General features: G+C 40.2%; 1 protein-coding gene across 2 annotated transcripts; it reads left to right on the forward strand.

The window, feature by feature from the left end:
- The first annotated feature begins 1,281 nt into the window (after window positions 1-1,281).
- LOC129245626 (aromatic-L-amino-acid decarboxylase) lies at window positions 1,282-10,525 on the forward strand. 2 transcript variants are annotated; one of them, XM_054883912.1, is made up of 4 exons: window positions 1,282-1,746; window positions 5,793-5,977; window positions 8,141-9,203; window positions 9,402-10,525. In XM_054883912.1, exons 1-4 carry the CDS (start codon window positions 1,617-1,619, stop codon window positions 9,746-9,748), a joined length of 1,725 nt encoding a protein of 574 aa, XP_054739887.1. In that variant the 5' UTR covers window positions 1,282-1,616; the 3' UTR covers window positions 9,749-10,525. The 2 variants fall into 2 exon arrangements, with proteins under 2 accessions (XP_054739887.1, XP_054739888.1); XM_054883913.1 differs by lacking the exon at window positions 1,282-1,746 and adding an exon at window positions 4,848-5,042.
- The last annotated feature ends 2,330 nt before the right edge of the window (window positions 10,526-12,855 follow it).

Consider the following 12,855-nt stretch of genomic DNA (forward strand, 5'->3'; position numbering starts at 1 on the left):
CTCTTTCTTTGTCTGCCTTGAAAGTTTCAGTTCTGTTATGTGTACTACGCTACATGCACTTTTTTTATAATTAACAAAGTATTTGCAATTATTACTTTTTTAGATCCTTTTTCCTCTCAACATGTGGTGTATTTTTTCTACTTTTCACCTCCAGAGCCATAACTACCCCTGCATTTTTTGATTAATTAAAGATAGTTGCTTTCAAAATTTGTGGTGCACGAAAGTGACTTTTTTGTTAGAATTTCATGTAGAATCCAAATCTGCCAAAAACGATGTCGAAAAAATCATGACATGCAAATTGATCTACCCTAATATACATACATATATGTCTACATAAGTGTTATGCATGTATAGTTAAACACAGTCATGTATGCATTAGGATGTATGCGCACGTCCGTAAGCGTCATAAACATCTTAATAACTCTTCATTTGAGTAATGAAAATGTTTCTACGACATTTGCAAGTACGTAAAAAACATTCCATTTTCAATCTGTGCGAAAATTCTCAACTAGCTGCGAAACGGCGAATTTCGTGCATTCCCGGTTTTTCCATTCACTAATAAGAGTTCGGCATAAATCTTCTGAAATGCTACATCAATATGGATGTATGTATGTAGATACAATTCCGATGGCGCGAGACAAATTTTTCAAGCGGCACATATCAGGCTTGGAAAAAAACTGGCGACTCTATGTATGTATGTACATGCGTATATAGACTCATTGTGGGGATTCCAAATATCAATTAAATGATTGATTGTATGTGCAAGTGATCGCGCCAACAAACCCAAACGTGAACCACTAAATAAGGAATGAATGCAGATAAAATCTATCGGCTACCTGAACAGCTTACAACCACAACACATTCTTCATTACTAATGGTATTATGCGATGCCGGCAATAGTGTTACCCCTTCCAACACTTTTGTGTACAGGTATATGTATGCATGCATACATATATATATATGTATGTGTTTGTATTATCGTATCACAATGATCAATGATCACGCGCTCGTGCTGCCCCCGCGTAAAAGGCAACAACGACGAGGAGATCGAACGCGTTAAAGGCAATCAAACATTGTTAGCCATACTGAGGAGAGTATTGTGCAGCACAAATAGACAAATTTGCATACATACTCAACCATACACTTGTATACACAGAGCAGCGAACGAGCCCACATTAACGAAGCAACGATCTCCGCCAATCCGAACGTACTCGTTCATATGCTTGGCAATATAAAGACGTTGAGTTGGGCAAAGCTTAAGTCATTCGTGAAAAGGAAGTGGTAAGATATTGTTCTCACCATTCATACAAATAGTGTATTTGTACACATATACACACACACACACACAAAGCACGGATATAGTGATAGCAAGTGAATATCAAATAAAATACCTCGCAGTGACGAAAGCGCGCAAGAAAGAGTATTTCGCAGAAAGTGCAACAAATCAAATTAAGGAATTTTATTAAAGTGACGTTTGAAGTGAAAAAAAAAAAATCAATTCAATTATCAGCGAAATTAGTACAAAATAAACAAAAGAAAAAAAGCACAAGGCTTTTTCGAAAGTATTAATAGTTCAATAAGAAATTGCATTAAAAAAAAAAAAATAAACAAATAAAATGAATGCCGAAGAATTTAGAAAATATGGCAAGGATATGGTGGATTATATTTGTGATTATGCCAGTAATATTGAACAACGTGATGTGGCGCCAACTTTGGATCCAGGATACCTAAAAACACTACTGCCAGGTAAATAATGAGAGCAAAAACAAATTACTTTAATCGCAATGGCCTTGTCGTTCTATGCTACCACGCGAAACAATAGGAATTTAATATAATATAATATAAAATGGGCACATTTTGTCATATATACACAATGAGATTGGATTAAGGAGCGAAGAGAAAATCACAATGAGATTAGAATAAGGAGCGAAGAAAAAATCAATTAAAAACAAAACAAGAAAAAATTAGGGAAAGTGTATAGCAATGATCACAATTAGTTAGAGAACCGCTATATGGTAGCAATAAAACTCACAACAGCCGAGTTATACGAATACTCGTACCCACTTCCATTAGAGTTTCAAAAGTGTTGATAAAGTGGGAGCCAAGCCGCGTGTAAGCAGCGCAGTTGAGAAGAAGATGCTTAGATGATTACGTTTTCCAAACAGCTACCAAGCTAGGAACTTTAATGCTGAGTCTCAGGGTAGCTATTTCTATCCGACACTGGCCGTTTGACACCTCCTCTCCACATTTGCGCGAGTTGCGTTGCGGTTAGCCTTAAAAGCTTCCTCCAACACTAACCACAAGAGCCTTATTTCATTTCATTGAACGTTTTTGGTAATTTTTCATTTCATTTACAGTATGATAATTAGTATCAAAAATAACTTCCATATACAAAATGTTTCTGCAATAACATTGCAGCCTGCCTGGCACCCAAATCGGCTTGATCAGAAGTTATTCGGAATGCACCGGCAGAAAAGTCAGATATGCCGCAAATAATTTTAAGTGAACTGTCAATGAGCCTAAGGGCTTGATTACCGTTTGATTATCAACTTAAATGTTAGTCGAGCTTTTTTGTCTGGCTTAGATGTCAACAACCGAATAAGATTCTTAAACCGCCCAGACTGGATGTAGTCATGCTGTAGATAACCGTTAAACAAGTTAGCAGTCGAGTTAGTAGCGAGGAGGCCAGTTGGATTCTGGATCAATCACCATTTCAACCTACTAACCGCTGCTTGAGATGTGAGACAAATCGTTTCCACTACAGTCGGTTCTACGTTACCAAAACGACTCGGATTTATGTCCGGCCAAATATGAGGAATGTTTATGCTGTTACAATAACAACAACATGTGAGACAAATGATTAAAGCATTTAGTTTGAAGACTTAGTAGAAACAAATTAAATAACTTTTCTCTTCTATTTACATTTGGGAAATTCCTACCTAACATCTTAAGGGGGTCTTCTGGTCTCGAGGCCCTGAAATGAAGGGTTTTTTTGGGGATTGATTGTGACAAATCCTGTGAATATTTAAAAAAAAAAAATTTTTTATTTTAAAGGTACATGTCTTGGCTTTTAAAAAATGGTTTTGACTTTGAAAAAAATTAACACCCGCGACCTTGAAATGGCGCTGAAGACGTCCACCTCCAAACGAAACAGGTCTCCATTTTGGTCACGGTTTTTCCACCTGGGTAATCAGAAAGCAAAAATTAGATATGCGTTGTCTTCAGAGTTGCCCTGGTTAAGTTTTCCCGTGACAGATTTTTTTTTTTAATTTTTTTCAAAAGTTATGCAACAATTTGCAAAAAAAATTTTTTTTTGCTCATTTTTTGAACTTTAAAAGGTTATAAAAATGGAATGAAAAAAAATTTCAAAAATCGTACACGGGGAAACTTAGCGGTAAGTTTTCCGAACCTTTTAAGACCAAAACCATTGAAATCGGAGTATAACTACTATGAAAAGTGTGACCAAAATGCTTAAAAAACACGATTTTCGGGGAAACGCGTTTAAAGATAAAGTTTATGATAAAACGGCCGGAGGAGGGTACACTTCGGTGCCCAGCAAAATGTGAAAAAATGCGATTTTCAAAAAATCCTTTCTGTGGCGTATTCTCGCATACACATACAACAAAATTATGCAAAAAAAAAAATCGATTTTTTTTTCGCTGGAGACCAGAAGACCCCCTTAAAGAAATTTTTAAGCGCTGCATATGCATATTTCGGCCACAAGTTTGCTCACGCTGCCATTTAAGAGTGGCTTGCTGGTTTTCGAAGTATTTCACAAGCAAGTGGCATCTCGGACGGTTGTTACTTTAACCCTCCTTTAGGCACACCCTCAGTTTTGGGCACCTGAGTCTGGCCTTTTTGCATACTGTTCGAAGATCCCTTTTAAATGGTTATATCCATACATCGATAGAAAATTAAATTTTAGGAAGTTATCTGGAAGCTCAAGTCGTTAGCTATAATAGAAATATATTAAACTCACGTCCAAAGTCGAAGCAGCCAGTCTGGTCAAACCTGGGTGCGCAACGGAGGGTTAAATGTTGAGAGTTCTAAGGCGTGAAAATAAGAAAATAAAAATCCATTTTCGTTGTTATTGTTGTTGTAGCAATACAAGCCCTGTCAGTGTAGTGTATATCACCGGTCATCTTCGTCTAACTCATCTAAAGGTAGGCCCATGAAATTTGCTGTTTCGACAGGTTGGGTCCAGAGGGAGAGGGGTGTTAGATGCATGAGTTTTAAGGAGCATGTGAAAAGGTGGTTAGTGTCATGCGAGGTGCCTTCACATGCAGATCCGCTTTCCTTCCTACGCCGCGCTATGACCAGTCTCCGTTAACACTTTTGCCATGGAAAAGCCGCTCATAAACAACACAACATCTGCCATTCGAAGGCAGTGCATGTACATTTCTAGTGCTTACAAATCGTTGAGCAAACTCGGCCAAAAACTGTCTAGTTTGAATGGGTCACGCTATTACTAAGGCCAGTAAAGCAAAAATGCAGATTGCGAGTGCATAACTCAATTAGCACCTGCTAAAAAAGTACAAAATGACAGCTCGAAGCGAAGTGTGAAAGATGCAGTGTAAAAACCAATCGATTTTGTAGTCTCGTCCGTTTAGGAAGTAAGGCAAGAAACGCTGAACTGGGCAACAAAAACTCAACTATGCGTGTACAACAAAATTTTGAATGCAATTCATTTAAAAAATGGTGAAAATAATAATGAAAAAAAAAAAAACAAATGTAATAGTTGACGCAGAGAAATTATAGAAAGTAAATCAAATATTGTTAATACAAAGACGTGGAAAGTAGGCGACAATATTGCGTGGGCCATTTGACAGCCAAAAATTACTTGTTTAGTTTTCTGTATTGTTTTCAAAATGAAAAAAAAAAAAACAAAAAACAAATCACTACTGGACACACAATTCGATTTCTTTGAATCACACATTTTTTGCCACTGAATTTCACAGCTCCCAATGTTGCCATGTCCACACGCCGCTACTCGACAGTGAGGCGAAAAGTATGCGCACCTCAGTAGCGAAATAGAAAAATGAGTAAGTGGTCGCAAATATAGTACATCGCTTCATAAGTGGCTAATTAATAGGCAACAAATACAACAGAGAAAAACAACAAAGGCCACTTATCAAATTTTTTAACTCTGCCAAAGAAAGGAATGGCGGCAGTCTTAATCCCACCAGCCAGCAAAGCAAAATTTATTTAGAAAAATATGTATGTGTGTATGTATGTATGTACATATGTATGTTTGTGTGTGTAGTTCATTCATGCATTCATGCAAATTTTATTGATGTATTTAGCAACTCTTTAGGCGCTTTTTATTATGCGCTGTAGATTTTTGCGCTTTGCCAAAAATAACAAAACATCTACGCACATACATACACACATACACACATGTGTAGTTATGCATGTGTTTTGTGTACCTGCCAATTTGTTGATATACTAGCATCCAATTAGCTCATTCGCCATATCGTTCGCCGTAAGAACACTGAGAAAGTGCTAATTGAAATGTTCAAGATGCTTGGCGTGTATGTAAATATGTATGTAGAAACATGCCGGGCGCACACTTAATTTGTGGGCGTAAACATTTGTCTCGGCCACACACACACAAATACAAATAAAAATGTATACAAATATGTGCATGCACACACACACACACACACATCTAAATCACTGCAATGGTCAATGCCAATCGTCTTGATGAAATTTAGTTACTAATTGTTTATTTATTTATCGACATGTGTTTGATAGTTCCAACCAAATTTTTCTCTTCGTTTCTTTGTTTACAGCCAAGGCGCCACTGAAACCGGAAAAATTCGAAGATGTGCTGGCTGATTTCGAGCAAAAAGTGATGCCTGGTGTGGTACATTGGAATCATCCAAAATTTTTTGCATACTTCCCGTCAGGCAACTCCTTTCCTTCGATTTTGGGTGATATGCTCAGCGCTGCGATCGGCTCAATCGGCTTCTCATGGGTAAGTTTTGCAGTTTACGCTTGTTTCGAAGTGAAAGGTGATCAATTTAGAGGTATCGGATTTTAAATTGAAATAAAACCACGAAAATTCAAATTGATTCGGCCATCTTTCATCATTTTTGCGTAGAACCATTCGTGACATTTAATTTTTAAAGATTTTTTTTTTTGTTTTCCTTGTTCACTCCTCTCGGAAGCATAGGGCCTCGACAAGATATTTGACTTGGTTACGTTAATCCATTTGATTTCTGACCGGGTAGGTGATTGAAATTGAAATTTAAAAGGTCGAGCCATGGAGCACCAGGAGATTTGGTGGCTCAGGCTAAAAAGCCCATTGTATTTAAAGCTCAGAAAAGGGGGTGGATAGTCAAGGAGGGAAGGAGAGAAGTATCAGAGAAAGAGATATGAAAGAATAGATACAGAGATAGAGATAGTTAGTCCTGTGAGAATTTTCCAGATTCTTTGGCAAATCTGTAAATATCCTCCAGTTTGAGAGAACAAATATTTCCCGTGCTCACGACATCGGTACCCAAAACTCGTAGCCGTGCTCTAGCAAAGGCAGGACATTCACAGAGAAAGTGCTTAGTGCTATCCGCCTCCTACAAGCATGACAGGCACACTGCGTCCTCAACGATTCCAATGGTGGCCATATGCTGACCCCATGGGTTGTGTCCTGTAATGATACCGACCATCAACCGAACGTCTTTCCTTCCAAGTTTTAGTAGAAAGTTTGACAGTCTTCTTTTCGGACTTGTCAGTGGGTAGGCGTTTAGTCTGCCGCTAAATGTTGGCCGCAACTACGCCGTAATTCGGCCAACCGTAAACATCAATTTTGAATGGCTCGCTTGAGGAATTCGGTCGGTCGGTCAGTACCTCGTGAATAATTTTAGTAATGTTGGCTGCCAATGCCTCAATCGAAGCTAGTTTATCCACAGGTTAGGGTTAGATTGGTATGGTTGCCCAAGGAATGAACACACTTGGACGAAGAAAAACGGATGCGTCCTTTGTGATACCGTTTATGAAGGAGGTGTGGTGAAAGAGAAAGACCGATGGGATGCAGGGAGAGGGAGGGTTTATCCACAAAACATTTAAACTTTACATCTCTTCTTCTTAATTGGCGCGATAACCGCTTACGTAATTTTGGCCGAGTTTAACAAAGCGCGCCAGTTGTTTCTTTCTCGTGCTAACTGGCGCCAGTTGGACACACCAAGTGAAACTAAGTCCTTCTCCACCTTCCTCTTCCTCTTCTACCACCAGCTGGTACCGTATCGCATACTTTCAAAGCCGGACGACATGACCCAGCCAACGTAGCTGCCGGAGCTATGTCTATGTCGTCGTAAAGCTCACACAGCTCATCGTTCCATTGTCTGCGATATTCGCCGTTGCCAACGTGCAAAGGTCCAAAAATCTTGCGCAGAATATTTCTCTTAAACACTCCAAGCGTCACTTCATCGGCTGTTGTCATCGTCCACGCTTCTGCGCCATACGTTAGGACGTCCAAAAGTGTGATATCACAAGATTTGGGTAGCCAATCCACTGGTCTCAGACGAGAGATGAATTGCGCACCGAAACGACGACGCAGTAAAACCATTGTTTCACGAGCTGTATTGCAAGTAGCGCCATGTTGCGTCTTGTTGGAACCAATTTGCTGCTGTGGAGATCACCGTCTTCCATTTCCGGCATCAACAAGTCGTTTATCATGGCGCGATAGCGTTCACCATTCACTGTTACATTGGCGCCTGCCTCATCTTTGAAGAAATGTTGACCGATGATTCCTTCAACCCACCAAGCAGTTGTTTTCAATGGATGTAAGGGCTGTTTTTGAATGGCCCAAATACAGCAATTTTGTTTACTGACGTAGCCATTAAGCTAAAAATGAGTCTCGTGGCTGACCATCGCTAAGTTCGCCTATGCGCGCGATGAGCACTTCTCGCAGAGCGTCGATTTTCGTAATACAATTGCGCAATTTGTAAAAGTTGTTGAGGCGTAAGTCTCCCCATGATGAAATGTCGATGAATACTGAAAAAAATTTTATATTTAGTTTGACAGCAGGCACGCGTGATCTGTAAAAAAAACCCGCTACCTCTAATCTGATCACCCTTTACATATGTATGTACGTATGTATGTGTGTGTATATTAAATTTCTTTTTTTGTCACGCCATTACAGGCCTCCTGCCCCGCCTCCACAGAACTAGAAACCATAGTGCTCGATTGGTATGCCAAGGCGCTTGGTTTGCCGAAATCTTTTATTAGCGATCTACCCGGTAGTCGCGGCGGTGGCGCTCTACAAGGTTCCGCCTCCGAATGCACACTGGTCTGCATGATTACTGCACGTTCGCGTTCCATCCAAAAGCTGAAAGGCATGTGCTCCGAGATACACGAAAGCGTCTTCTTGCCCCAGTTGATAGCGTACGCCAGCAAGGAGGCACATTCTTCGGTCGAGAAGGCAGCTAAAATGGCACTCGTAAAGTTGCGCATTATTGAGGCTGATGAACGTGGACGCATGCGTGTCGATTTGCTGCGGCAAGCGATGCAAAATGATGCAAATGCTGGGCTAACGCCATTCTTCGTAGTCGCCACCGTGGGCACGACAGGCGCTTGTGCCTTTGACAATCTCACAGAAATCGGCAAAGTGTGCAGAGAATTGCCGAATGTATGGTTCCATGTGGATGGCGCATATGCGGGCAATTCCTTTATTTTGCCGGAAATGCGCAAATTCTCCGAAGGTCTCGAGTATGCAGACTCATTCAACACAAACCCCAACAAATTGCTGCTGACCAATTTCGATACGTCCGCCATGTGGGTGAAGGATGTGATGAGCTTGAAGACAGCACTCAATGTGAATCCACTGTATCTGCAGCATGAACACGAAAAGGCGATAGACTATCGACACTACGGCATACCGCTGAGTCGTCGTTTTCGTGCACTCAAGCTGTGGTTCGTATTCCGTTCGTATGGCATCATGGGACTACAGGCGTACATACGCAATCACATGGCATTGGCGAAGAAATTCGAAATGCTCGTACGCAAAGATGATCGTTTCGAGGTGAGAAACGATGTGTACCTGGGTTTGGTGTGCTTCCGTATGCGCGCAGCTGACACATACAATCAAGAGCTGCTGGCACAGATCAATCACTCGGGGAAAATGCATATGATTCCATCGATGGTGAATGGCAAATATGTGATACGTTTCTGCGTGACGTACGAACATGCGACCGAGAAGGATATAAGTAAGTAGCAAACGATCAAAGCACACTTTTAAAGAGTGGCAATGCAAAGTTTGACTTAAACAAAAAAAAAAAAAATTGAATTATTGCTACTCTTTTAACAAAAACAAAATAGAATTATTGCTACTCTTCTAACAAAAACAAAATAGAATTATTGCTACTCTTCTAACAAAAACTAATTTCTTCTTTTCGACATTCCAGCCGATGCTTGGGGAGTGATTAAAGCTTTCGCCGATGACATTCTGCGCGATGTGCCTGCGCTCTCACCTACACCCGAAAAAGAGAAGGTCGTCTCGGAACCGCAATCTATCATTGGCAAACCACCAATCAAAAAGAAGCTTACACGCACCAAATCTTTGCGCTTCTCCTTCACACGCAGTATCTCCCGCGAAATGTACGATAGCCAAAACGAGCATCTCAAGGATGGCTGTACACCAATTTTGGTTGTGGACTCTAATACGATGATGCAAAGTCTTATGAAAGCAACAGCGGAACAAAATAAATTAAGGGGTATTGAAGATGTGGACGCTGACGAGGCTAGCAATTAACTAAACCTGCAGGGGTATGCAGGTGGGGAAATGAGAAGAGAAAACCATAAGCTAAAGCATCAAGAGGCCTAGGCGCTGGGCGCCGGTTCATTAGGCACCAACACAAAATGTATACATACATACATACATACATATTTTATTATTCTTATTCTTATTATTATTATATGGGAATACGCCCAGCTCCAGCTCCAGCTCGAATTACCTCCAATTCAATGTATAGTATTAAATTTTATATTTTAAGTGACGAATGCAAAGCTAAACCTTAATTTTATAGTATAAACTACACTGTAGGGCCTTAAAATTGGGTCTTACGAAAACGATTTTATGACGTCACTATACATATATGCATGTAAGTGACGTTGGCTTAGTTATGAACGAAGAAAATGCATTTAGTTTAAAAATTAACACGTAACGCAACTGCACTGCTATTACTGGTATTAGCGCTCAGCTAGCGGTAGCAAGCAGCTTCATTAACATCATCACTCTCTCACTTCGTGTTCCTATTGATCTACATTCGGTTCTAGTGCACTCATATAGCTGTAATTATTTATTTATTTTCCGATGAATTCAAAAACATACTTAAGTCCCACGGGTAGTGCACACATACGAGCATACATACCAGTATATGTAAATGTTAATACGGCTATGCCAATAGTGCGCTGTACTAGCAAATATTTATACGCGAAAATGTATGTGAATGTACTAGATATTTATTATTTTCTATTAATTTTGTATTTATAAAATTTGTAATAATAAAAAATTGTGAAATCAAAACTACACCTAAACCTTTGACGTTTGACGACTTAATACATGGGCTGAAAAGCTCGGCGCCTAACAAAGAAAACACATTTCTTTTTTTGTTTGTGCAAAATTAGCTTTATTCGGCCACCGTAGCCGAATGGATTGGTGCGTGACTACCATTCGGAATTCACAGAGAGAGAACGTAGGTTCGAATCTCGGTGAAACACCAAATTAAGAAAAACATTTTCTTAATAGCGGTCGCCCATCGGCAGGCAATGGTAAGCCTCCGAGTGTATTTCTGCTATGAAAAAGCTCCTCATAAAAATATCTGCCGCTCGGAGTCGGCTTGCAACTGTAGGTCCCTCCATTTGTGGAACAATATCAAGACGCATACCACAAATAGGAGAAGGAGCTCGGCCAAATACCTAAAAAGGGTGTACGCGCCAATTATATATATAACGGGTGATTTTTTATCTATTATCTTTTTAAACAGTTGGTTTAAACAGCTGACGCACGTTTCGTGTTTTGTTTCACTGTCAAACATCTTCAGTTTGGTCTATAATTTAACCATGAATCGTCTTACAAACGAACAACGCTTGCAAATCATTGAATTTTATTATAAAAATGCGTGTTCTGTTAAGAAAGTTTATCGCGCGCTTCCTCCATTTTATAGTCAGTTTAATCGACCCACTGAAGCGGCTATTCGGGCTATTATGACTAAATTTAGAACCAAATTTACATTATTGGACATCAAATTGGTGGAAAATTTTGCGAAAGGATTTAGGTGTGAAGCCTTTCAAAATACAGCTGGTGCAAGAATTGAAGCCGAACGACCTACCGCAACGCAGAATTTTTGGTGAATGGGCTCTTGGAAAGTTGGCCGAAGATCCACTTTTTTTAACGAAAAATTATGTTCAGCGACGAAGCTCATTTTTGGATCAATGGGTACGTAAGTAAGCAGAATTGTCGATTTTGGAGTGAAGATCAGCCAGGAGAATTGCAAGAGCTACCAATGTATCCAGAAAAGGTCACAGTTTGGTGCGGTTTATGGGCTGGAGGTATCATTGGACCGTACTTCTTCAAAGATGCTGCGAATCGTAATGTAACTGTGAATGGTGAGCGCTACCGTGAAATGATATCCAACTTTTTTTTGCCCAAAATGCAAGAGCTTGACTTGTATGACCTGTGGTTTCAGCAAGACGGTGCCACATGCCACACAGCACGCGTAACAATGGACTTGTTGAGAGGCGAGTTCGGTGAACATTTTATTTCACGTCCGGGACCTGTCAATTGGCCACCCAGATCGTGCGATATAACGCCTTGAGATTATTTTTCGTGGGGTTATGTTAAAGCTCACGTCTATTCTGACAAGGATGCTTCAATTAACGCATTGGAAGACAACATTAAAGCATTTATATGTGAGATACCGGCCGAAACATTGGAAAGAGTATGCCAAAATTGGACTAAGCGGATGGACCATTTGAAGCGCAGTCGCGGTCAACATTTGCATGAAATAATCTTCAAACATTAAATTATATGGACTGTACTATCGATTTAAATAAAAATTCTATGCATTTTTTTGAAGTTTACGTGTGTTTTTTTGAAAAACTTTCCTATAAAAAAAAAATAAATAATTGGCGCGTACACCCTTTTTGGGTGTTTGGCCGAGCTCCCCCTCCTATTTGTGGTGTGCGTCTTGATGTTGTTCCACAAACGGAGGGACCTACAGTTTCAAGCCGACTCCGAACGGCAGATATTTTTATGAGGAGCTTTTTCATGGCAGAAATACACTCGGAGGTTTGCCATTGCCTGCCGAGAGGCGACCGCTATTAGAAAAATGTTTTTCTTAATTTGGTGTTTCACCGAGATTCGAACCTACGTTCTCTCTGTGAATTCCGACTGAAAACAGTCCCCTCTGGCCTCGATACACTGTTTTGCGGCGCGATCTAAAAGCTTTTCGAAAGAGTGTTTCAGGTCATTGACCGGAATCCGGACTGTCCTTCAGGATGTCGAGCAAGTCTTTTGATGGCCTTTACGGATGCAAAACGTTTTCCTTTCAGGGCCAAATGAAATTTTCCGAATAGGTAGAAGTCATAGGGAGCCATATTAGGTGAACACGGTGAGTGATTGATGATTAAAATGCGATTTCCAGTCAAAAAATCAATCACAAGAGTGGATCGCTGAGACGGTGCATTATTATGCAATCAGCGCCAGCTTCCTCCTTCGCGGTGTTCAGAGCGAACTCGACGAATGCGATGCAACAAACGCTTCAAAACGCCAAGATAGAAAATTGCATTGACGGTTTGGCACGAACTCCTTGGAATCGAGAAAACAAATGAGCATAAACTTGATTTTTGTCTTCTCCA

Source organism: Anastrepha obliqua, chromosome 4, assembly GCF_027943255.1.
Source record: "Anastrepha obliqua isolate idAnaObli1 chromosome 4, idAnaObli1_1.0, whole genome shotgun sequence".
In the NCBI taxonomy this organism is placed as follows: domain Eukaryota; kingdom Metazoa; phylum Arthropoda; class Insecta; order Diptera; family Tephritidae; genus Anastrepha; species Anastrepha obliqua.

What these genes read in the sequence shown, in the direction of transcription:
- LOC129245626 (XM_054883912.1), top strand. Translation starts at nt 1,617, where the DNA reads ATGAATGCCGAAGAATTTAGAAAATATGGCAAGGATATGGTGGATTAT. An exon ending in GCTCAATCGGCTTCTCATGG is followed by an intron (nt 5,978 to 8,140) that starts GTAAGTTTTGCA and finishes ACGCCATTACAG; the next exon opens with GCCTCCTGCCCCGCCTCCAC. An exon ending in TGCGACCGAGAAGGATATAA is followed by an intron (nt 9,204 to 9,401) that starts GTAAGTAGCAAA and finishes TCGACATTCCAG; the next exon opens with CCGATGCTTGGGGAGTGATT.